The sequence below is a fragment of the Micromys minutus genome (assembly GCF_963924665.1).
Source record: "Micromys minutus genome assembly, chromosome: 24".
Classification (NCBI taxonomy): domain Eukaryota; kingdom Metazoa; phylum Chordata; class Mammalia; order Rodentia; family Muridae; genus Micromys; species Micromys minutus.
In genome coordinates this window covers 22,885,986-22,911,300 of record NC_137959.1, presented here as the reverse complement: position 1 = coordinate 22,911,300, position 25,315 = coordinate 22,885,986, and the positions used below count along the sequence as shown (strand labels likewise).

The 25,315-nt window shown below is 36.8% G+C and overlaps 1 protein-coding gene across 4 annotated transcripts in view; it reads left to right on the top strand.

Moving 5' to 3' along the window:
• Positions 1-25,315, top strand: part of CDH8 (cadherin 8) — a gene marked incomplete at both ends in the record, with an annotated part of 367,179 nt that overhangs the window by 201,664 nt on the left and 140,200 nt on the right. For all 4 annotated transcript variants that reach the window (XM_080937196.1, XM_080937198.1, XM_080937197.1 and 1 more), the window contains 3 exons: positions 4,798-4,965; positions 8,926-9,113; positions 16,957-17,210. In XM_080937196.1, coding sequence (XP_080793322.1) covers positions 4,798-4,965; positions 8,926-9,113; positions 16,957-17,210 — 610 coding nt within the window. The remainder of the gene's footprint in view (positions 1-4,797; positions 4,966-8,925; positions 9,114-16,956; positions 17,211-25,315) is intronic.

Genomic DNA, 25,315 nt, shown 5'->3' with positions numbered 1-25,315 from the left:
ACTCTGAAATTTTGCACTAGGGAAACCTCTATTTGATTGAATAAAGCAAAGGTAAAACTATGTCTTTTAAATACCAGAGAAGGAGTCACATGGGTCTGTTCATAGGATGGTGATCTGTGTAGACTGCAGAGGAAGATGATTTCCTGTTCACTTTATCCCTTTGTTGGGGTTCCTTCAAATCCCTTTCCTTCCCTAAGTATACTCCCCAGTGTCAGTTCCAAGTCTGCATTGATTAATTCATGAAGAACAAATGTTCTCATTAATTTTCTGAATAGCTTAGATTTCTTAAATCGAGTCACAGGGAATTTCTTTTAAAAGAGTCCAATTTCAACCTCTACTGTGAACCATGATGTTACAAATTGGTTCAGGACCCATGTATTACTTAAATGCCTATTATGTTGATCAGATACAAGACAGAAACAACTCAGAAAGAAAAATCTCTAACTTTGGTCCATGTTTCAGTAGGGTCATTGCATGATTTCTTGGCCATATATATGAATGACTTAGATCCAGAAACATGGGTAGGGGACTGTTTCCAGTGAGAATAGGGAATAGAGAAAGAGGAATGATTTGAGTCAGTGTATAAGCTTCAATGAAAAGCTCAGTGGCCTACACTATTCAGCTCCTTTCCAACTGTTGCAATTTTTATCACTTCTCAAAAGAGTATAGTCATCTAGAACCAGGTACATTACATGTGAATATACAGGGAGTATTTTATATCCTAACTTTAACTACCCACTTGTTTTTCTCAATTAAAAACTCAATTATGCTTGACCTTTCTCAAACTTATGAAATGTTGGGGTCCTTCATAATTTCAAGGAGAAGAGTTTACCCTGGGGATGTCTTGTGATTTAAACAAGGTTAGAAGATTGCAGAAAAGGACCAATCTAAACTTTATAAGTGATACCTATCTAAAATTTATAAATACTATACACAATGTGCAATAAGATTATTGTATTAACTCAGAGTGGTCCTGTAATTTTTGGAGTGAGAAACTTACTTTTAAATTTATTATGTAACCTGGAATTAGTCAAAGTTTTCTTGGTGTGTAAAAATTAAGCATAATGGTTTTTGTTTTCCATGTACTTTATGCTCATTGTAACTAGTAAGATCTTAATGCATACTATCAAACCTTTAAAAAAAAACCAAGTACTGACAAAAATGTATTCGTATACTTTTATGCAAAAAATGTTTAAAATCTTCACATTTATCTTTGTTTTTTAAAATAAAGTTGTTCAATTAAAAATTACTATGAAATTATTCTTAAAGATGTCATGACAAACAAGCAAAGGAGAAACTGTCTGAGAAGTAGGTGACAGTAAGAAGTATAACAACTTTAGGGAAGGGCAGGGAGCAAAGGACATTGATAAGTGCAAAATAAAGTATTAGACATATATAAAATGTCATAACTAAAACAATTCTCTTGCAAGCTATCTTAGAGAAAATATCAAGGAAAAATCATATCAAGGATCTCAACTAGCTGGCTTAGAAATAAAATAATGTCAAACATCATTTTGAAAAATTATAATTTATTTATAATTTGTTGCCAAGTTGCAATGGAGTCTTAAATGTACATGACCTGTTGCCAATGCAGCTGAGAATGGCAAGCATGACTATTAGCACATAATTGTGTGCACAAGTACTGTTGTCTGTTGGCTGTTATGACAAAAAGGGATATGCACTTTGCATCTTGGCTACCCAAAGCAATTTTATATCTCTCTGTCTAACATGATGACAGTAGGAAGTTCTTATTTGCCTTGTTAAAATCAAAGTTGAAACCTGACAAGCATTATCAGAGTAATGAAGATTTAAGTCTCTTTCAGTGTCCACATGTCCAACTCTTTGAACTACAAATATGTGAAGAAAACCAGCCTGTCCTAATTGCTCATTTTCTGCTTTATGTTAGATGATATAAAGCATGTTTTTTTTTTCATAAAGAAGATTCTATCTTGTCTGTAAACCTCCCAAAGCTGCTGCTTTTGTGATGAAAATGTGGGCCAAAGCAGCAGAAACTTTTAATGCAAATCCAGTCTTCTGTTTTAGGAGTTTATAAATGTCTCACAAGGCTGTGGAAGTGAAATGGCCTATCCTTTGAATTGGAATAAAAATCTCAATAACCTGCCTAGATAGGACGCAACATTAAGAAAAAAAAAGGTAGCTAGAAGGCACTTGCAGTTCCTATTACACTGCCTTTATAGCCACAGGGTTGCTAGAAAGAAAGTTCTAGAAATGCTGCCTTGGATTCTGTAATGAATCACTGCTACTACTGGGGTTAAGATTAGAGGCAGTGGGATCGAGCAATCTGCTCATTATATGATTTGAACCAAAGCCAATTACTTGTGTTGTGTGTCCTGAAAAAATCTTTAGAGGGAATTCCCACATGCTTTAGAAATTAGGAATGTTACTCCCAACATCTTAGAAAAAAGAAGATAAGAGCAAAACTGTTAGACATGAAACTTTCCAGCATCATATTATTGAACCATTCACATAAGGTGGATTTTCACTGTATTGATATGTGCATACATGCTCTCATTCTCAGTGACCAAGCCTCACCACTTCCGGACTGTTGTTATCTGGAAAACAATGACATTCTGGCAATGTTTTGGCCTCAGATTAGACAGTGACTGTATGTTCACTATATTTTAAACTTCACACAGTTTATGACAAAGGGTGACTTGGTTACCTTAGAACATTGATCTTTAGAGTATCCAATGCTTGCAGCACTAGTATTATCAACAACCTTATCCTTGAGAGAGTAAGAGAGACAATGAGATACAAGACAGAGTTTTGCTATAGCAATATCTATAAAATACTGAAAAGAAATAAAATAGCCATGCCATGACTATGTTGTTTAGGGAACTCAAAAAATGACTTGACACAAACTAAAGCAAATGTATAGGCAGCAGAAAAGCATACCACTGAGCTGGGGATAGAGTACTGTGGTAATCTATGATCTAGAAAGCTAGAGATCTTCTATGTTCCTATCAAGGGGAAAAACAATATCTGCACAAGAAGGAGAAGAAGGGGAAATAGGAGAAGTCAGAGGAAGAATAGGAGGAGGAAGAGGAAGTAAAAGAAGAGGAGGAGGAAGTAAAGAACAAGAAAAGAACAAATGATATAGTTCATCGCCATAATCACCATGATCATGATGACAAGACTATTAGGTTCTGGAAGGTGAGGGAACTAAACCAATTAGATATTTGTTGCTGTGAAATTGTGAACTAATATGGAACATTCATATTATAAAAATCTATGTCCCTATAAGGATCAACTATACAGCAAAAGATGTAATAAAACGCAAGTATTCCATTTATAACTGGGGTTGTACATTTATAAGGATAGACAAAGACAAATATGAAAAGCACAAAGAACTTGGATTTGGGCAGAATGTGTACAATACTTATCACTGAACAAAGGTAGGGGAATAGATAGAGGGCTATGTCAAGATCTTCAAAAAAACAAATTGTGGGAAATATAAGCAAGTTTTGAGTATTTAATATAATATTAAAATTACTAGTAAACAAATATACCTTCAGAAGGTTTGAAATCTCCACCAAAAACTTAGCAGTGCATGTCTGTGTACTGACAATATCTGCAGAAATCTGCAGGACTGTGGCCCACACTGTGAGTGGCCAGATTTGCACTTTCCAAAGGGGAGGGAGAATTAGACCAAGGCAAGAAGCCCAGTCTCATAGGAGATCTCTGCTGCTCTGCAGGAACCTAGGTTCAAGCCACTGACCTGTAAGTGACTGTCCTGGGCTCAAGCTGCTTCTAGACACAAAAGCTGCCAGAGAGACTTATCTTCCCCAAAGTGTTACAGCTCTATAAGACAGACACTTTCATATGGCCCTTGAGAAAATAACTCCTGTGTTTTATTCTTTATAGATAGGATCTTCTATACATGTTGGGGGTGTGTTGGAGTCTAAAAGCAAAAGTTTTATACTGACTTTCTTTGAGATGTTAGTGATGCCTCATTTGCATGTTGATGGGCTTCAAAGTTTGCACCTACATAACTGGTTATCACAGTCCTCTCCATGGTGTGCCTTTTTCACATGTTCAAAGACAGGAACCAGTTAAGGAGTACATAAAACACCCTCAGTTATAACAATTCATCAGGGATTCTGAATCTGCTCAACCTTCCCAGTTTTTGTCTGATGACAGGGTTCCACTTGCCCTACATAGTAATAATGTGTTTTCTCCTCTTTTTTCTTTTTTTCTCAGTTTTCTAACTGTTATAACAAAGCGTGAATGAATAACACTACCTTGGTATTTAAAACTTGTCTGCTGTACTTCTGTTTGGTGTCTTACTCCTCTGAGTTGATTCTACCAATCCATTTATTTTGTTCACCTTATTAATGAATTTGTGATTCAAAGGATAACTTATCTTTGATCTTAATGCCTCCAAGCTTTTTGTTGATTTACTCATCTTCTAGAGAAATTGGGATGTGTGATAAATTGCAGGATTCTTTCACTTCCAGGCTTTTCCTGTGTAGATGAGGCTATGTTGTGATTTATTCTTTAGTGTGGTAGGCAGTTTGTTTTCTAAAGTATATTTTTACAAGTTTTCTTATACCTTACAAAAGGTACTTTTGAAGGTTATTTATGAATGTCTCTGACTACTTTCTGACACAACATTAGTTTTACAGATATATACCAATTAAATATCAACAGAAAACCAAGTCTTCGTAGCACTTGATATATACATACATGTGTCTGTGTATCTATGTGTCTATGTGTAACATGTTCTTTTTTGACGAATGTCTACTAATGTTCATTCTTCTATTTTGTTTCTCTCAGCTATTATAAAAACTGCCCTTCCTAACATGGACAGAGAAGCCAAGGAGGAATACCTGGTCGTAATTCAAGCCAAAGATATGGGTGGACACTCTGGTGGTCTGTCTGGAACCACAACACTCACAGTGACCCTTACTGATGTTAATGACAATCCTCCAAAATTTGCACAAAGTAAGTTTCCCGCACTCGCCAAGAATAACGTACATTTTCCCTACAATTTTCTTCAGCTTTACAAAACCTGATAAAAGCTAGAAACTGCTTGCTTCCACATTTGAAATTTATATCCATTTTCTTAATTTCAAGGACATGGAGAAAGCACTAAATATCAAGGAGATTATAGGTAATGGAATCAGAAATAACTTGAAATAGAGATAAAATTCTGCTCAGTTATTGATTTATTAATAGTTCCATTGCAGCAAAAAATAAACTAAGTCTCAACTTGGAAAAGAAACTATACATTAAAGGTGTTTCCAAACAGACACTATTCATCCTGCTATGAGCTTGTTATCAGTAATCTTCAATTCCCTCTTCTTAAGGGTATGCTCGACCTTAGCAATTTAAACACAATTCCAAGCAGCCACAATCAGTGGTCTGTGGAGATTATCACTATTTCCTTATATCCTCATTTTACAAAAAAATAAAAAATAAAACATGTCTCAAGTGTGTTTGCCAAGTAATGTTATAAGGGCAAGTGATTCATTGAAGTTATTTTAGACACAACAGGATGGTTCTTGAGTTGAGAAATAAAGAATGCACAGAAGTACATGGAAGAGGATGAAATGAATATACTAATGAAGGAGTTATAGACAGAGATGCTAAAAAATTGTACTTAAAAACATATACCCACAATGCTATGTGTGCTTATTAATATACAAATGTCTACATTTAAAGATCTGAACAGGAGTAAATTAGATGAGTTTTCTGTCTAACTTGTTTTGATTTACTGTAATTTCCTCTATGTTCAACTATGTTGTCAAAGAAAAGACATTCATTTAAGCTGAAAAAATACACTGAAGGTATTTACTTATTTAATATTTCATTGATAGGCACAAAATTATCATTATTTTAGGAGTACTATAACTAAAAAGGCCCTAAATTTGTACATGCTGGTATTATTAGCATTGATCTAAATTTGTACTTACATGTACTACACACACACACACACACACATATACTAATTATGTTATTTACATGCATGTATACACATATACACCCTGCACATGTATAATACTGTCTATATTGTTCAAAATATACAATACAAAAATGCTAAAAAAAATTTGCTGCTTTTGAAAACCAGAATTCCAGTGAGTTATGCTTAGTGAAATAACCTGAAAAATGAGGCTATAGTTACTGATTTAGTACACCATGTTAAATACCATGATGTTTAGTCTAAGATCATTAGACAGTTATTAAAATATCTTTATTTATGAGGGAATTGATGAAGTCTTCATAAGAGTAATAAAAATAGATAGATAGATAGATAGATAGATAGATAGATAGATAGATAGATAGACAGGTAGGTAGGTAGGTAGATAATAATTTAAAAACTTCCGGTGTCTTCACCACATGGCAGCTCAAAAACAATAAGCTTATAATCTTTCCTTTCAGAGGTTTTCAGAGCCATTGAATTGAAAGTTGGTACAGATCTAAGCAGAATGAAGTATATGGTGTCTAAAAACCTACATGTTTATTATGAAAGATAATAATAATAATAATAATAATAATAATAATAATAATAATAATGAAGATATAGTGTCTTACAAATATAAGAGATATGTAATCACATTCCTGATATCAGCAATTAACAATATCCTGGAGCTTTCTCTTAACTTAGAAAACACATGAAAATGATTTTTAAAAGAATGAGAAGAAAACTAGGAATGGCAAGAATAGATAGTCAGGATCAAGCTATTAAATGACAGAATTGACAGGCAATTGAGAATTCATTCATAAAAATTCCAAGGCTGAAAGTATAGAACTATATTTTCAAATAGAACAATTTTATGTCTACCCTTCTTTGAATTATGAAACTTTAAAAGATATATTTTGAAATAATCTATTCTTTCTTTTCTCTTATTTGGCCTCCTGCTATTCTCACTCATTAACATGCAGCTCATCTTTTACTGAGAGATGATTATTTCAATACAACAATTTTTGGTGGGTTTATAAAGCAATTTCCTTTGGAAAAGTAATAATTATTAACTGTGATCACCTAGATAAACTAAAGAACACTCAAAATGGCAGTGGATAAAGGAATGTTGCATTTTGATTAGCTATTTAAGGCTTTTTGGTGTAACACTGGTAGGAAAGTGAAGTCTAAATACTGTTATTTACTTTATAAGCACACAAAGAGAATATCCCCAAACTTGTCTCAAATACATACTGAGAGCACCAGCAGCTTCCCTTAGACAGGAAGACTGTCTTTGCTACTTTATTACTTTTGAACTCTATTTGCAAAATTGCTTTGTTTTTCAGTTTTTAACTTTAAAACTTCAAGAGGTAATTTTACGTTTTCATTAACACAAAAAGAACTCAAGGAAGAGTGCCTATCAATTTAAACAGTCAAATTCTATAGAATAAACATACCATGGTTATCCAGGGATACAGTGTTTGAGTTTAAACTACAATTAGGTAATGTTCTGTAGATTTCTTTTTTTTTTTTCCATTTTGTTGTGATTGCTGTAGGACTTGATCTTCCTGGTTGTCTCAATTTGTGTTTGCCTGAAAGAGGCCCTGAGACAAGAATCTTTTAATAAGTTATTTAACTGCCCCAAGGAGCACCAACAGGGAAGTTAGAGAGAGAAAGAGAGAGAGAGAGAGAGAGAGAGAGAGAGAGAGAGAGAGAGAGAGAGAGAGGGAGAGGGAGGGAGGGAGGGAGGGAGAGAAAGAGACAGAGAGACAGAGACAGAGAGAGACAGAGACAGAGAGAGACAGAGACAGAGACACAGAGAGACACAGAGAGACACAGAGAGACACAGAGAGACACAGAGAGAGACAGAGAGAGAGAGAGAGAAAGGCAGGCTAGAAAACCAAAGGTATACAGGATCCAAATATTTAACACTGGGGGTGAATGTGCCTTTGCCCTACTGAGAAACATCTGTACTGCTGGAAATATATATATATATATTAAAAAAAAAACAAGTAAAAGGTGTAGTAACAGAGAAGCGAAAGTCTACTATTTCATAAACTAACTCCTGTGAGTCTTTGATGACTGTTTCCATGGCATGAATCAATGCTTGTGCAGATCCTCCAGCCTGACATGCAATGGATGAAATAGAATCTGAAGGCAAGATAAAACCTAGAGGCAAAGAAATATAGGAAGAGGTAGACAGATGAAGGGCATATGAGCAGTAATGTGTTAATGGCCAGGGAGAGTTGTCCAGTACCACAAGCCTCCACTATACCAATGAAGATAAATGCAACCAACATCTCAGTGAAGAAATTGGAATAAAAAATAGGACAAACGCCACTGATTAGAATGCTTTAACTGTCCCCACAGGAGAATAAAAACACATTGTAATTGTATTTTGCCTAGGGAGTTCTGAATGTAGGATGCTAGTCTTTAGAGCAATGAAGTATTTAGAGACAAGAGAAGTGTTTCATGTATCTGGATGGCTTGCTGCAGGGCATGGCAGCAGTTTAGTAATTGGATTTTATCAAAAACGGTCTGCAAGTTGGTAAATACAAAAGTAAGTTCAAAAGTGACTTTTAACATGTTACACATTGCATTTCTCTATGCTGAAATCAGGTTAATATTTTATGTGGGGCAACAATAAATATTTCCACAGGCAAGTGGTATGATTTCACAGAATTTAGGAAAGAAAATTCTTATAGACATATTAATATTCTTGTAGGGCTACTTCAAAGAAATACTTAGTAACCATACAGAGAATAAGTTCTCTGTCTCTGAAGAATGAAAAAGATGACTCACTACTTCTGGGAAATAGTTGTTTTACATTTGCTTAAATGAGTGTGAATTTCATATGAGGGATATTTTTCCATTTCTACTACTATCATGGCAGTATCTCTAAAGACAGCCAGAATAAAGGAAGTGTCCAATTAATATTGCTAAATTAATTTGTGAACAAATAGTGTTTCTATAATAACCAGTGTTCTTCATCTTTTTAAAAGGCTTGTATCACTTCTCAGTACCAGAAGATGTGGTTCTTGGCACTGCAATAGGAAGGGTTAAAGCTAATGACCAGGATATTGGTGAAAATGCACAATCATCCTATGACATCATTGATGGAGATGGGACAGCACTATTTGAAATCACTTCTGATGCCCAGGCTCAGGACGGTGTTATCAGACTAAGAAAGGTAAGCTAACGAGTATTTTCTTCTCTTTCTAAAGATCTTTGAGAAACATGACTTTTGATACCTCTGAGAGCTCAGTAGACAGGAAGAACCCAGAGTTGATAGATGTCTTAGTCAAGGTTTCTTATTATGCACAAAGCATCATAACCAAGAAGCAAGTTCAGAAGGAAAGGGTTTATTCGGCTTACACTTCCACATTGTTGTTTCTCACTAAATGAAGTCAGGACTGTAACCCAAGCAGGTCAGAAAGCAGGAGGTGATGCACAAGCCATGAAGGGGTACTACTTAGTGGCTTGCTTCCCCTGGGTTGCTGAGCCTGCTTTCTTTTTTTTTTTTAACGACTTTATTTTACAAAACAAAGATAAATGTACAGATTTTAAACATTTTTTGCTTAAAATTATACATTTTTGTCAGTACTGTTTTTTCAGACATTGAAATAATTTTTACATAAAACCATGTGAATATATTTTTTTAGTCAGTACTTGATTTTTTTCAAGGGCTTGACAGTATGCATTGAAAACCTAATAGTTACAATAAGCGTAAAGTACATGCAAAACAAAACGCAACATGGAAATAGTCAAAGTCTTCTTGTTTTGTAAATATATGTATATTTTTTTGTTTTCTTTATTTCTTGGACTTCATACAGTCGGTGAGTTGTTTCTGGGGGAGTGCAAGCCTCTGGGGTTAGCATCCCAATATCAGTGATTGCATATTATGTCTGTTCTTTTGTGACTGGGTTATCTCACTCAGGATGATATTCTCTAGATGCAGCCATTTTCTTAAGAATTTGGTTAAGTCATTGTTTCTGGTGGCTGAGTAGTATTCCATGGTGTATCTGTACCACAATTTTTGTATCTATTCATCTTCTGAAGGACATCTGGGTTCCTTCCAGCTTCTGGCTATAATAAATAGAGCCGCTATGAACATTGTGGTGCATATATCTTTGTTGTGTATTAAAGTGTCTCTGGGGTATATGCCCAGAAGTGGAATAGCTGGGTCTTCAGGTAGTACTATATCCAATTTTCTGAGGTATCGCCAGACAGATTTCTAGAGTGGTTGTATTAGCTTGAAACCCCACCAACAGTGGAGAAGTGTTCCTCTTTTCCACAGCCTCGACAGCATCTGCTGTCATCTGAGTTTTGGATCTTGGCCAATCTGACTGGTGTGAGGTGGTATCTCAGGGTTGTTTTGATTTGCATTTCCCTGATGGCTAAGGATGTCGAGCACTTCTTCAGGTGTTTCTCGGCCATTCGGTGTTCCTCAACTGAAAATGTTTTGTTTACTGTGTACCCCATTTTTTAATAGGGTTATTTGATTCTCTGGTGTCTAGCTTTTTGAGTTCCTTGTACACCTTGGATATTAAGCCTCTAACTGATGTGGAGTTGGTAAAAATCTTTTCCCATTCTGTTGGTTGCCGTTTTGTTTTCTTGACGATGTCTTTAGCCTTACAGAAACTTTGCAATCTCATTAAGTCCCATTTGTTAATCTTTGACCTTAGAGCTTGAGCCATTGGTGTTTTGTTCAGGAAATTTTCTCCTGTACCTATGTGTTCTAAGGTTTTCCCTACTTTCTCATCTAATAGTTTCAGTGTATCTGGTTTAATGTGGAGATCTTTGATCCACTTACACTTGAGCTTTGTACAAGGAGATAAGAACGGGTCTATTTTCATTCTTTTGCATGCTGAGTGCCACTTGGACCAGCACCATTTGTTGAATAGGCTGTCCTTTTTCCATTGAATGTTTACTGCTCTTTTGTCAAAAATCAGGTGACCATATACATGAGGGCTCATTTCTGGATCTTCTATTCTATTCCATTGATCCACATGCCTATTTCTGTATCAGTACCATGCAGTTTTCAGCACAATTGCCTTGTAATATAGCTTGAGGTCAGGGATAGTGATTCCCGCAGATGTTTTTTTGTTGTTGAGGATGGATTTCGCTATTCTAGGTCTTTTGTCATTCCATATGAAATTGCACATTGATCTTTCCAATTCCATGAAGAACTGGGTTGGAATTTTGATGGGGATTGCATTAAATCTGCAGATTGCTTTTGGTAGGATGGCCATTTTTAAGATGTTGATTTTTCCAATCCATGAGCATGGGAGATCTTTCCATTTTCTGAGATCCTCCTCAATTTCTTTCTATAGAGGTTTGAAGTTCTTGTCATACAGGTACTTCACTTGCTTTGTTAGAGTCACACCAAGGTATTTCATAGTTTTTGTGACGATTGTGAAGGGTACGTTTTCCCTAATTTCTTTCTCCACATGTTTGTCCTTTGAATACAGGAAGGCTACTGATTTTTTTGAGTTAATTTTGTATCCAGCCACTTTGCTGAACTTGTTTATCAGCTGTAGAAATTCTCTGGTGGAATTTTTGGGGTCACTCAAGTACACTATCATGTCATCGGCAAAGAGTGATGTTTTTATCTCTTCTTTTCCGATTTTTCTCATGCTAGCTCCATTACTATGAATGCCATGATACTTTGTTTAATATTATTCTTCACATCTTTCCTGCACATGCTATTTTAAATACATTTTCTAATTTATGAATAATAAATGATGATACACACTATTGGGAATCAGTAATATTTTTTGCTGCTATCTTTATTAGCATTAAATTGACACAATTTTAAGCCTACATTGTGTTTCTATCATGTTGCATGATAATCTAAGTCAGCTGTAGATGTAGCTCAGGGGGGTCTGCTTGTCAATCATGAGCAAGACCATAGAATTCTATCTTTAGCAGCTCAATAATATATGTGAAATGCTACTGCTCTAAATTTCATATTGAAGAGGAATTAACAATGGAAACCTAGAATTTTCTGGCTATTTTTGAATAAAATGATTACAAATGATGTTAGGGACAAATGGCTATATGTATTGCAATTCTTCTGCGAACAAGAATATTCTGAGCCAGGATCCAAGTTCAGAGCTTTGAGCTAAGAGTCAAAAATATTTAAAAGCTAGCATTTGCTCTATAATTATGTTTAAGTCAATTATTGATTAGCACACAACCAAATTTTACTTGCTGAAATTTTTCTAATGGCATTTTTATTGTTCTTAACTGCTACCCACTGTTCCTCTTAGGTCATTTTATAAATGTAGACAATTAGTTGTGTATTGTCATTCTGTCCACGAGTATTTATAAACCTAGAGGCATATGTCATGAACTTAGTGCCATGAAACATAAATCTGATTTTAGAGACTGTAAGGATCCTAATTCAACAGCCCACTAGGCTACTATATATTAACTGGCAAAATCCTAAGGACATGAGAAGATGTTTGGACGCATTATAGTTAAACAGCTGAAAATCACAGGCAAGAAAACAAACAACAACAACACGTTGTTCTCAGGGAACTGTCTTGTTTTGTTTTTTACTGAAGCAAAACATGGAACAAGGTACACAGGGCCTATTTAACCACTTAGACTAGTTGGCAGGATCATTTATAAAAGAATCTAGAAACTCCGTGGAAAATGCCTACAGAGCTATTTGATATTGGGCTTCGAGAAAGCATAAGGCAAAGGATAGATACTGATCAAAAAGTTCAAAAATACAAAACTGGACAAAATTTAGTGATAGTTTGTACATCATTATGACCAGAGCATTTCTACAATAATTGTTTTTTTTTCATTTTTAATGGATATTTAGATTTCAAATGTAATTCTCTTTTCCGTACTCCTGTTTGCCCTCCCCCATCCCCTTGCTTCCATGAAGATGCTCCACTTCCATCCACCCACTCCTAGCTCATCACATTTGCATTACCCTACACTGGAGAGAAGCACCTTCCCAGGACCCAAAGCTTCTCCCCTCTACTGATGCCGGACAATGCCATCCTCTGCTACATATGTGGCTAGAGGTATGGGTTGCTCTGTGGTACTCATTTGTTGGTGCTTTAGTTCCTGGGAGCTATGGGGGATTTGGTTGGTTGATATTATTGTTCATCCTATGAGGCTGCAAAATACTTAAGCTTCCTCAGTTTTTTACTATAGCTCTTACATTGGGGCACTTGTGCTCAGTCCTATGGTTAGCTGCAAGCATCTTCATCTGTATCAGTAAATTCTGACAGAGGGTCCAGGAGACATCCATATCAGGCTCTTGTTAGGAAGTACTTCTTGGTATCAGCAATAGTAACATTCATGATAAAACTCTTGGAAAGATCAGAAACTCAAGGCCCATAACTAAACATAATAAAAGCAATATAAAGAGAACCAGTTGCCAACATCAAAATAAATGAAGAGAAACTGGAAGCAATCCCACTGAAATCACGGACTAGACAAGAATTGATTTTATTTTGTTTGTTTGTCTTTGAAGGTGAGAACTTTTCCATTAATTATTAATTTATCTTTTTATTCCTTGATTGAAGTCCCTTTTACTACACCCCTAAACGTCTCACCTTTAAACCTGCTTTCCACCATCCCACTCTGATTTGCCTTCAAGAATAAGAGGTTCCACATGGGTACCTACCAACCCTGGCACATTAAATAGCACCAGGACTATGGTCTTCCCTCTCCCAGTAGGCCAGACAAGGCAGCTCAGCTAAGAGAAAGAGTCCAAATGTAGGCAACAGAGTCAGAGCAGTCCCCACCACTCACTTCATGTTAGTCAGAAGACTCACATGAAGACAAGATGCACATCTGCTACATATATTTAGAGACTATAGGTTCAGCCTATGCATGCACGTGGTTAGTGCCTCAGACTCTATGTAGCACCATGAGCCCAGGTTAGTTAACTATGTAGGTCTTCTTGTGATTTTTTTTTAACCTCAAGTCTGATCCCCACAATTTCTCGAGACTCTAAGCATCACCTGATATTTGTCTGGGGAATCTCTGCATTTGTTTCAATAGGCTACTTTATGAAGCCTCTCATAAGAAAGTTATGTTAGTCATGTCTGCATGTATATCATGGTAACATTACTAATATCAGGGGCTGAATCTCTTTCATGGGATGAATCTTAATTTGGGCCATTTATTCATTTCCCATTGCCTCAATCCCTGATTCATCTTTATCACTGAACTACTTGTAGGTTGGACAAATTTTGAGTTGAAAATTTGGTTGGTGGTTTGGTGTCCCCCAACATTCACTCCAAGCCCAACATAGTTACTACACGAGGTGATAACTTTAGTCTGTATATTCTCAGCTGTTAGAAGTCTCAGCTATGGTCAACCCCAAGACTACTGGGAGTATCACAGGTCCAGGTTCTCAGATTGTCCCAAATATACCCTCACTACCAGTTTTTGTTTAATCTCCCAGCTGTCTCTTGCCCTGTTCTCTTCATACCTAATACCTATCCCTGTCCTCTTTCTACCCACTCTCCCAGCCAGTTTCCCCCTCCACCCACTTCTCATGACTATTTATTTCTCTTTCTGGAAAAACATTCAAATATCCTCCCTTGGCCCCTTTTTGCTACTTAACTTCTATGGGACTCTGGACTGTAATTTGGTTATCCTACACTTTATAGCTAATATCTACTTCTAAATGTGTATATAGCTTACATGTCTTTTGGGTCTGGGTACAAATCTAAACAGAGTACTCTCAACAGAGAAATTTCCAATGACAGAGAAGTACTAAAAGAAGTATTCAATATCCTTAGACATTAACAAAGGCAAATAATCTCTGAGATTCCATCTCATCTCGAATCCATCAAAATGGCAGACACAAAATACTCAAGGAATAGGCAGCATATGATGGTGAAGATGTGAAGCAATGTGGGAGTGCAAACTTGTAAAACCATTTGAAATTTGATTTGGCACTTTGTGAGAAAACTGGGTTTATTCTACCTTAAGACCTAGCTATACTACTCCATTCTACAAGGATGTTATTTTCATAGCAGCTTTCTTCATAATATCCAGTAACTGGAAACAATCTAGATGCCCTACAGCTACAAATCAGATAAAGAAAATTATGGTATATTTACACAATAGAATACTACTTAGCTATCAAATATAAATAATTGAGTCTTTGTCTTAGTTGAGTTATATTTATACATACAATATCATGACCAAAAGCAAGTTGGAGAGGAAAGGGTTTATTCAACTCACACTTCCACATTGCTATTCATCACCAAAGGAAGTTAGGACAGGAACATGTGGGGCAGAAACATGGAGGGAGAAGTGTATGCAGAGGCCATGGAGGGTACTGCTTACTGTCTTATTTTCTCAGGCCTGCTGGTCTTGTTTTCTGATAGAACCTAGTCAAGGCATGTCTCTACCCAAAATGGGCCCTCCAACCTTCAATCATTTGTTGCAATAGTGCCTTACAGTTGAATCTCATGGATGCATTTCCTCAAGGAAGGCTCCTTTCTCTGTGATAACTCTAGCTTGTGTCAAGTTGACACACAAAACCAGCCAGTACAGTCTTACTTTCCACCAAAACTGATTAAGGAATGAGGTGAAGGATATGTCAACTGAGTCAATAAAGTTCTTTCTTTATGTAATAGCCTATTATTGGACCTTAAATTATATATTTGTCAACTAAGTTACTATTAAACTACTATCAAATTAAAATTACTGTTTGAAAATTAAAAATAATATTTGTACTTACACAGAGCATATTTTAAATATATTTTGAAAAATGCCTGGAATAAAACAAAAAGCTAATATAGTTTGGATGATTTGCAAAGCTTAAATATCTTTATACCATCATAAATAATTTCTTCTAAACTAAATGCGTGCTCATTGTTTTCACATAATGCAACAGGGAAGTATGTTTGCACTGTTTATCAGACAACATTGGGGAGAAAATCTAATTCACATTATACCTGAATTCAAATAGAAAAGGTAACATTGAAGGTTGAAATAAGAATATATATATACTTAACCTTGCACAATAGCTTCAATGCTAGCTTTTGTTTCAGCTTGCATTTTCTAAAAATCTGCATTGCAGATTTAAAATTCTGTTCCTTTGAGAAATTGTGATGCATATATAAACTCTCTATTTGAATCTTGACAAACTTACATTCTTAGAATCTGGAATAGTATAACTTGCCAAGAATTTCTCTAGGTGGATTCTGATGTATGTGAGGAGAACACAGGCACTTGTCTTGCTCAGTTTACACCTGTCACTGACAAATACACTTGTGGACTAGTAGGAAATGAATGATGCCTCTTTCAGAAATATCATCAGAAACAGAGAACTGATGTAATTTCAATTTTTAAGTGGTTGATGTGCAAAGTCAGGCCCAGTTGAGTATATTTATTTGCTTTCATATTTTTTCCCCAATGTAAACAAAAATATGCTTGTGTGTGCTAGCAAATCGCTTTCTCTGATTACCTGCTCCATAGCTCTGCACTTTTAACAGTTAGAGAAAAAATGTTTTGGAAATTATATGTAACACTATTTGTTAGGTTTAGTGCTAAATCATGCTTTGTAATAACTATTTGGGGCAAACAATGATCATTTCTAGTCGTTCCATTTCACACACTGTGCAGAAGCAATAAAATATTGTTCCCAGATAGAGATTGTATTCAGTGCCGCCTTATCTACCACCAGCAGAAGCTTGGTTAACCAAATGTTTAGTATGCTGGTCATGCCATTGATAGTAACATTTTATTGTGACTCTGAAGTGAAAATTTGATATTTCAATCCATGACTATGAATATTTTTGTGAATTGCAAGTGAAATGAGTGAAACACAACAGAACAATAGATTTGACTCTCTGAGCTTGTATAATAGACAAGTACAAATGAATGGTTTGTAAAATTTATAGGTTGAATCTGAGGGGTAGGGTGTAGCCTATTAAGAGTCACAAACTAGCTTAAATGAGAACAACTTCCAGCCATCAACATTATACTGATTTGTTCTTGCTGTGGCTTAGTGAGACGAATTCATCTTTGTCATTTTTTAACAGCCTCTGGACTTTGAGACCAAAAAATCCTATACTCTGAAGGTGGAGGCAGCCAATATCCACATCGACCCACGTTTCAGTAGCAGGGGACCCTTTAAGGATACAGCGACAGTCAAAATTGTTGTAGAGGATGCTGATGAGCCTCCAGTCTTTTCTTCACCAACTTACCTTCTTGAAGTTCATGAAAATGCTGCTTTAAACTCTGTGATTGGCCAAGTGACAGCTCGTGACCCTGATATCACTTCCAGTCCAATAAGGTATGTTCTTTCTAACTGTAGTACATGATGCTTCTCAGAACAAGAGAAGCAGCCTTGGGACTGTACCCCTGGGATGAAGGACTTTTCATTATTTATCCTCTGTTTCTGTGTTTATGCATGTGCCTGTGTGTGTGGTATATATATATTCACAGTATCCTAAGCCACAGAAAATAAATAGGAATAGGAATATTAAGGTAAGTTTTGTTATTCTAGCTCTTGGGAAGCTTTGAAGTATTGAAAGAAAATGAAAAATTACAAATGTTTTGTAGCACATTCAGAAGAATCTTTTATATTTCATGCTTTGTACATTTTATACTTTTAGTATTGCATGAGCATTGCTAGTTTGTATTTTGTTGCTTCTGACAGATATGGTGAATTATGTTTTAGAATTTAGAAGTATGAGACCACCGTGTCAATGCATTCGGGTGTCCCTATCTTGTTTCTGAATGTGGCTCTGAAATTACCTTACTCTCAGTTTCTGTGCATTTCTGATAAGTCAGCACATCTAGACAAGTTTATTTAAAAAAATATTTCAGTGTCATTTTAGAAATGCCTTGTGTTTATAATATTTTTGCTTAGAATTTTTACCTAGGATGATAGCTAATCACTTCAAGTTATTTTTTTCTTGCTGTAAGAAATGATGCTCAAATCTGTTTCTATTTTTATGTTGATTTATAGACATTTTTCTCCTTTAGAACTCAACAAAAGACTGTGTAGGTGTTCAGGCTAAATAAGTTTCTTGCAAAATCATACCCAGTGAGCATTATGTTGTGTGATGGTCTCCAAGAGTGAAGTGTTTACTAATGATGTACTTGAGAGTAGATTTTAAATATGGTCTTACAAATGTGTGTGTGTGTGTGTGTGTGTGTGTGTGTGTGTGTGTGTGTGTGTCTGTGTGTGTGTATGAAAAAAAAACAGAGACAGAGACACAGAGAGAAACAGACACATACACAGAGAGACAGAGATAGAGATGTTATATAAATACTCAACGTTTCAATTATTAAGCTACAGTTATTCAGGGCTGTCATCTTTGCAATGCTTTTTTTTTTTCTGATAAACTTTAGAAAACTAATTTTTGGGATCTTGTATCTATATACAGGTTGGAATTTATACTATTTCAATCCTTAGATACTAGATGCTGTTCTATGTATTTTTGCCATTATATGCTATGTGTTAGAATTTTCATTTCCTCCAGCTACTGTGCCTCTTAAAAATTTAGACTTTGTAGGCAACAAAGAATTGTTGATTGTTTTGTATTTTTGTACTTAAATAGATACATATATTTAACAATAACCATTGCAGAAAAAGAGGCCAATAATTTGGGAGGCTATAGAAACACATAAGGATTTGGAGTGTTAATGGGAGGGTTGAAAATGATGTAGATACTGAATTTCATATGAAATTTAAAAAGAAAGCATAATTTCACTAACTAATCAATATATTATTTTTCATTAAAATTGACATATGAAATTTAAGATATGGTAAGTTCCCTTTACTTGCATTGTCATAGAGATATGAGGTTGAAGTGAAATTTTTCAGAAGTCAGTGCCTCAAATGACAGAAGGTCAGAGCCTGGCCCAACAGCCAGCCAGAAAGGCGGCTCGTACAAGCTGAGCAACTGGTGAGTGGGAGACCTAGGCTGCGGGGGAGCAGAGGGATCTCTGCGGAGTGCACACGGAAAGGGCACCCCATGCCCTGCCCTGCCCTGTCCTCCTCGATCCAGTGACTGGGAACAGATCTTAGGAACTTCTGTTCCCACCCTGAGACGACTTCAGGACACAGAGCAGAGCCTGGCCCAAGAGCCAGCCGGAAAGGCGGCTCGAACAGGCTGAGCAACTGGTGAGTGGGAGACCTAGGCTGCGGGGGAGCAGAGGGATCTCTGCGGAGTGCACACGGAAAGGGCACCCTCTGCCCTGACCTGCCCTGTCCTCCCCGAACCAGTGACCGGGAACAGATCTTAGGAACTTCTGTTCCCACCCTGGGACGACTTCAGGACACAGAGCAGAGCCTGGCCCACCTGCCAGCCGGAAAGGTGGCTCATACAGGCTGAGCATCTGTGACCAGGAACAGATCTTAGGAACGTCTGTTCCCACCAGGACGCAACTTCAGTACACAGAGCAGAGCCTGGCCCAGCTGCCACCCGGAACCTGGGCTGCCGGGGAGTAGAGAGATCTCTGCGGAGTGCACACGGAAAGTGTACCAGGGACACAGACCAGATACAAGGGAAAGGCAAGAACATATCACTGACAACAAAATGGCAAGAGGAAAGAGAAAGAGTATATCCCAAGGAAACCAAGACAATCTAGCAACACCAGAACCCAGCTCTCCGATAGTAGCAAACATCGGAATTCCAAACACTCCAGAGAAAGAAGACACAGACCTGAAATCATGCCTCAAGACGCTGATAGAGTTACTTAAACAAGAAAGGGAGGAAAAGCAAAAAGATTCAGAAGCTTTTAAAGAAGAAACAAGAAAAACACTCAAAGAACTCAAAGAACGAGACGAAAACAGAACCAAAGGAATAAAGAAATGGAAGAGGGAAATTAAAACAGAAATTGACACAATAAAGAAAGCGCTAAAAGAGATAACCCTAGAGTCAGAACACCAAAAAAAAAGAAATCAGGAGTCACAGAAGCAAGCATTTCCAACAGATTACAAGAGATCGAGGAGAGAATCTCGGGGGCAGAAGACAACATTGCAAACATAGACAAAACAGCCAGAGAAGATGCAAAAAACAAAAAGCTCCTAACCCAAAATGTCCAGGAAATACAAGACACAATGAGAAGACCGAACCTAAGGATAATAGGAATAGAAGAGGGAGAAGAGTATCAACTAAGAGGCCCAGTAAATATCTTCAACAAAATCATAGAAGAAAACTTCCCTACCCTCAAGAATGAGATGACCACGAGCATAAAAGAAGCCTTCAGAACTCCAAATAGGTTGGACCAGAAAAGAAATACCTCCCGACACATAATAGTAAAAACATCAAGTGCCCAAAGTAAAGAAAGAATACTAAAAGCAGTAAGGGAAAAAGGTCAGGTAACATATAAAGGCAAACCAATCAGACTCACACCCGATTTCTCAACAGAGACTATGAAAGCTAGAAGAGCCTGGACAGACATCATGCACTCTTTAAGAGAGCACAAGTGCCAGCCCAAGCTGCTATACCCAGCAAAACTATCAATCACCATCGATGGAGAGACAAAGATATTTCAAGACAAATCAAAATTCACACAATATCTGACCACAAACCAAGCACTACAACGAATTATAGGTGGAAAACCCAATACAAGGAGGGAAAATACAGCCTAGTAAAAACAAGAAAACTCCTAAACAAGAAAACTAAAGAAAAAAACACAGACACAACTCAACCCAAAAAAGCAAAAATGGCAGGAAACAGAAACAATTATTCCTTGATATCTATTAACATAAATGGTCTCAACTCCCCAATAAAGAGGCATAGACTATCAGACTGGTACATAAACAAAATCCAGCCTTTTGCTGCATACAGGAAACTCATCTCAGAGACAGAGACAGACACTATCTCAGAGTAAAAGGGTGGGAAAAAAACTTCCAAGCAAACAGCTCCAAGAAGCAAGCTGGAGTGGCTATTCTAATATCGAATAAAGTAAATTTCCAACCAAAAGTTATCAAAAAAGATAAGAAGGACACTTTTTACTCATTACCGGGGAAATCTGTCAGGAGGAACTCTCAATCCTTAACATATATGCTCCAAATAAAAAATCACCCACATTCATAAAAGAAACTCTCCTAAAGCTCAAAAAATACATTTCACCCCACACAATAATAGTGGGAGACTTTAACACCCCACTCTCACCAATGGACAGATCAGGGAAACAGAAAAAGAACAAGGACACTGCAAAACTAGCAGAGACTTTGAACCAACTAGAATTAATAGATATATACAGAACATACTATCCTAAAGTAAAAGAATACACCTTCTTCTCACCACCCCATGGCACCTTCTCGAAAATTGACCACATAATTGGACACAGAACGAGCCTTCATCGATATAAGAAGATTGAAATACTCCCATGCATCCTCTCAGATCACCATGGTCTACGGCTGGTCTTTAACAACAACAAAGACAACAAAATGCCCACATACACATGGAAACTAAACAACGCTCTGTTAAAGGATAGCAGGGTCAAAGAAGAAATAAAGAAAGAAATTAAGGATTTTCTAGAATTCAACGAAAACGAAAACACAACATACCCAAACCTATGGGATGCAATGAAAGCAATATTGAGAAGAAAACTCATTGCCCTAAGTGCTTCCAAGAAGAAACTGGAGAGAGCTCACATCAGCAACCTGACAGCACAGCTAAAAGCACTAGAACAAAAGGAAGCAGATATACCCAAAAAGAGTAGACGGCAAGAAATAATCAAAATTAGGGCAGAAATAGACCAAATAGAAACAAAAAAAACCATTGAAAAAATCAACAAAACAAAGAGTTGGTTCTTTGAGAAAATCAACAAGATTGATAAACCCCTAGGCAGACTAACTAAAGGGCAAAGAGAGAGTATCCAAATTAACAAAATCAGAAAGGAAAGTGGTGACATAACAACTGAAACTAAGGAAATTCAAGAAATCATCAGATCCTACTACAAAAACTTATACTCCACAAAATTGGAAAATCTGGAGGAAATGGACGAATTCCTAGACAGATACAAGGTCCCAAAGTTGAACCAGGACCAAGTAAACCATCTAAATAACCCTATAACACCTAAAGAAATAGAAGAAGTCATCAAAAGCCTCCCAACCAAAAAAAGCCCAGGTCCAGACGGGTTCAGTGCAGAATTTTATCAGACATTTATTGGGGATATAACACCAATATTCGCCAAGCTATTCCAAAAGATAGAATCAGATGGAATATGACCCAACTCATTTTTTGAGGCTACAATAACCCTCGTACCTAAGCCACACAAAGACCCTACAAGGAAAGAGAACTTCAGACCAATCTCACTTATGAACATTGATGCAAAAATACTCAACAAAATCCTTGCAAACCGAATCCAAGAACACATCAAAACCATCATTCATCATGACCAAGTAGGCTTCATCCCTGGGATGCAGGGATGGTTTAACATAAGGAAATCCATCAATGTAATCCACCATATAAACAAACTTAAAGACCAAAATCACATGGTCATCTCACTAGATGCTGAAAAAGCATTCGACAAAATCCAACACCCCTTCATGTTAAAAGTCCTGGAAAGAACAGGAATCGAAGGCCCATATTTAAACATAATAAAAGCAATATACAGCAAACCAACAGCCAACATCAAACTTAATGGCGAGAAACTTGAAGCAATCCCACTAAAATCAGGGACTCGACAAGGCTGCCCACTCTCTCTCTACCTATTCAACATAGTACTGGAAGTCCTGGCTGGATTAGACAGCAAAAGGAGATCAAGGGGATACAAATCGGAAAGGAAGAGATAAAAACATCACTCTTTGCCGATGACATGATAGTGTACTTGAGTGACCCCAAAAATTCCACCAGAGAACTCCTACAGCTGATAAACAAGTTCAGCAAAGTGGCCTGATACAAAATTAACTCAAACAAATCAGTAGCATTCCTATACTCAAAGGACAAACATGTGGAGAAAGAAATTAGGGAAAAGGTACCCTTCACAATAGTTACAAAAACTATGAAATACCTTGGTGTGACTCTAACTAAGGAAGTGAAGGACCTGTATGACAAGAACTTCAAACCTCTAAAGAAAGAAATTGAGGAGGATCTCAGAAATTGGAAAGATCTCCCATGCTCATGGATTGGAAAGATCAACATCTTAAAAATGGCCATCCTACCAAAAGCAATCTACAGATTCAATGCAATCCCCATCAAATTCCAACCCAGTTCTTCATGGAATTGGAAAGATCAATGTGCAATTTCATATGGAATAACAAAAGACCTAGAATAGCGAAATCCATCCTCAACAACAAAAAAAACATCTGCGGGAATCACTATCCCTGACCTCAAGCTATATTACAAGGCAATTGTGCTGAAAACTGCATGGTACTGGTACAGAAATAGGCAAGTTGATCAATGGAATAGAATAGAAGATCCAGAAATGAGCCCTCATGTATATGGTCACCTGATTTTTGACAAAGGAGCAGTAAACATTCAATGGAAAAAGGACAGCCTATTCAACAAATGGTGCTGGTCCAACTGGCACTCAACATGCAAAAGAATGAAAATAGACCCGTTCTTATCTCCTTGTACAAAGCTCAAGTGTAAGTGGATTAAAGATCTCCACATTAAACCAGATACACTGGAACTATTAGATGAGAAAGTAGGGAAAACCTTAGAACACGTAGGCACAGGAGAAAATTTCCTGAACAAAACACCAATGGCTCAAGCTCTAAGGTCAAAGATTAACAAATGGGACTTAATGAGATTGCAAAGTTTCTGTAAGGCTAAAGACATCGTCAAGAAAACAAAACGGCAACCAACAGAATGGGAAAAGATCTTTACCAGCACCACATCAGATAGAGGCCTAATATCCAAGGTGTACAAGGAACTCAAAAAGCTAGACACCAGAGAATCAAATAACCCTATTAAAAAATGGGGTACATAGCTAAACAAATCATTTTCAGTTGAGGAACACCGAATGGCCGAGAAACATCTGAGGAAGTGCTCGACATCCTTAGCCATCAGGGAAATGCAAATCAAAACAACCCTAAGATTCCACCTCACACCAGTCAGATTGGCCAAGATCCAAAACTCAGATGACAGCAGATGCTGGCGAGGCTGCGGAGAAATAGGAACACTTCTTCACTGTTGGTGGGGTTGCAAGCTAATACAACCACTCTGGAAATCTGTCTGGCGATACCTCAGAAAATTGGATATAGTAGTACCTGAAGACCCAGCTATTCCACTTCTGGGCATATACCCCAGAGACACTTTAATACACAACAAAGATATATGCACCACAGTGTTCATAGAGGCTCTATTTATAATAGCCTGAAGCTGGAAGGAACCCAGATGTCCTTCAGAAGACGAATGGATACAAAAATTGTGGTACATATACACAATGGAATACTACACAGCCACCAGAAACAATGACTTAACCAAATTCTTAAGAAAATGGCTGCATCTAGAGAAGATCATCCTGAGTGAGATAACTCAGTCACAAAAGAACAGACATAATATGCAGTCACTGATAGTGGGATGCTAACCCCAGAGGCTTGCACTCCCCCAGAAACAACTCACAGACTCTTTGAAGTCCAAGAAATAAAGAAAACAAAAACTATACATATATTCACAAAACAAGAAGACTTTGACTATTTCCATGTTGCGTTTTGTTTTGCATGTACTTTATGCTTATTGCAACTAGTACGTTTTCAATGCATACTGTCAAGCCCTTGAAAAAAATCAAGTACTGACTAAAGAACATATTCACATGGTTTTATGTAAAATTTATTTTAATGTCTGAAAAAACAGTATTGACAAAAATGTATAATTTTAAGCAAAAAATGTTTAAAATCTTACCTTTATCTTTGTTTTGCAAAATAAAGTCTTTTAAAAAAAATGACAGAAGGTTAGTCCAACATTGGGCTAATTTTCACATCTATCAAGGCTTTTATTAAAATACAATTTATCTTTTTACTTGGGGCAATAAAAACACACCCCATCGACCATAAAACAGAAAAGGTTTCTGGAGAAAACAACCAAAAAGCTAACACTCTATGTAAGCATGTGACTAATGGTCATTAGCATCACAACCATTCTTCATCTAGTTGAGAAAAGTATATATGTGAGAAGGTCCAAGGTGAGATGCAAAAGTGAGAAAAATCCCGAATGAGACAGAGACATAGGCATCCTTTTCCTGGCTACACTGTGAAGTTATGCAGTGTCTACAATGGGATGGTGGGATCTAACATGTGTGGGCACAGTTGTATTTATTTCAAGAATACATGACCTTGTTTTCATGTTTCTCCCGTGCTCTGTAAGGAAATATTCTAACTTTACTCATATGCCCACACATAAGCTACAATATGAAGGGAGTGTGTAAGATGGCTTAGAGCAAATTCTCCTTATGAGAATAATTTCAGACCTTGGTAGGATGACATTGCAA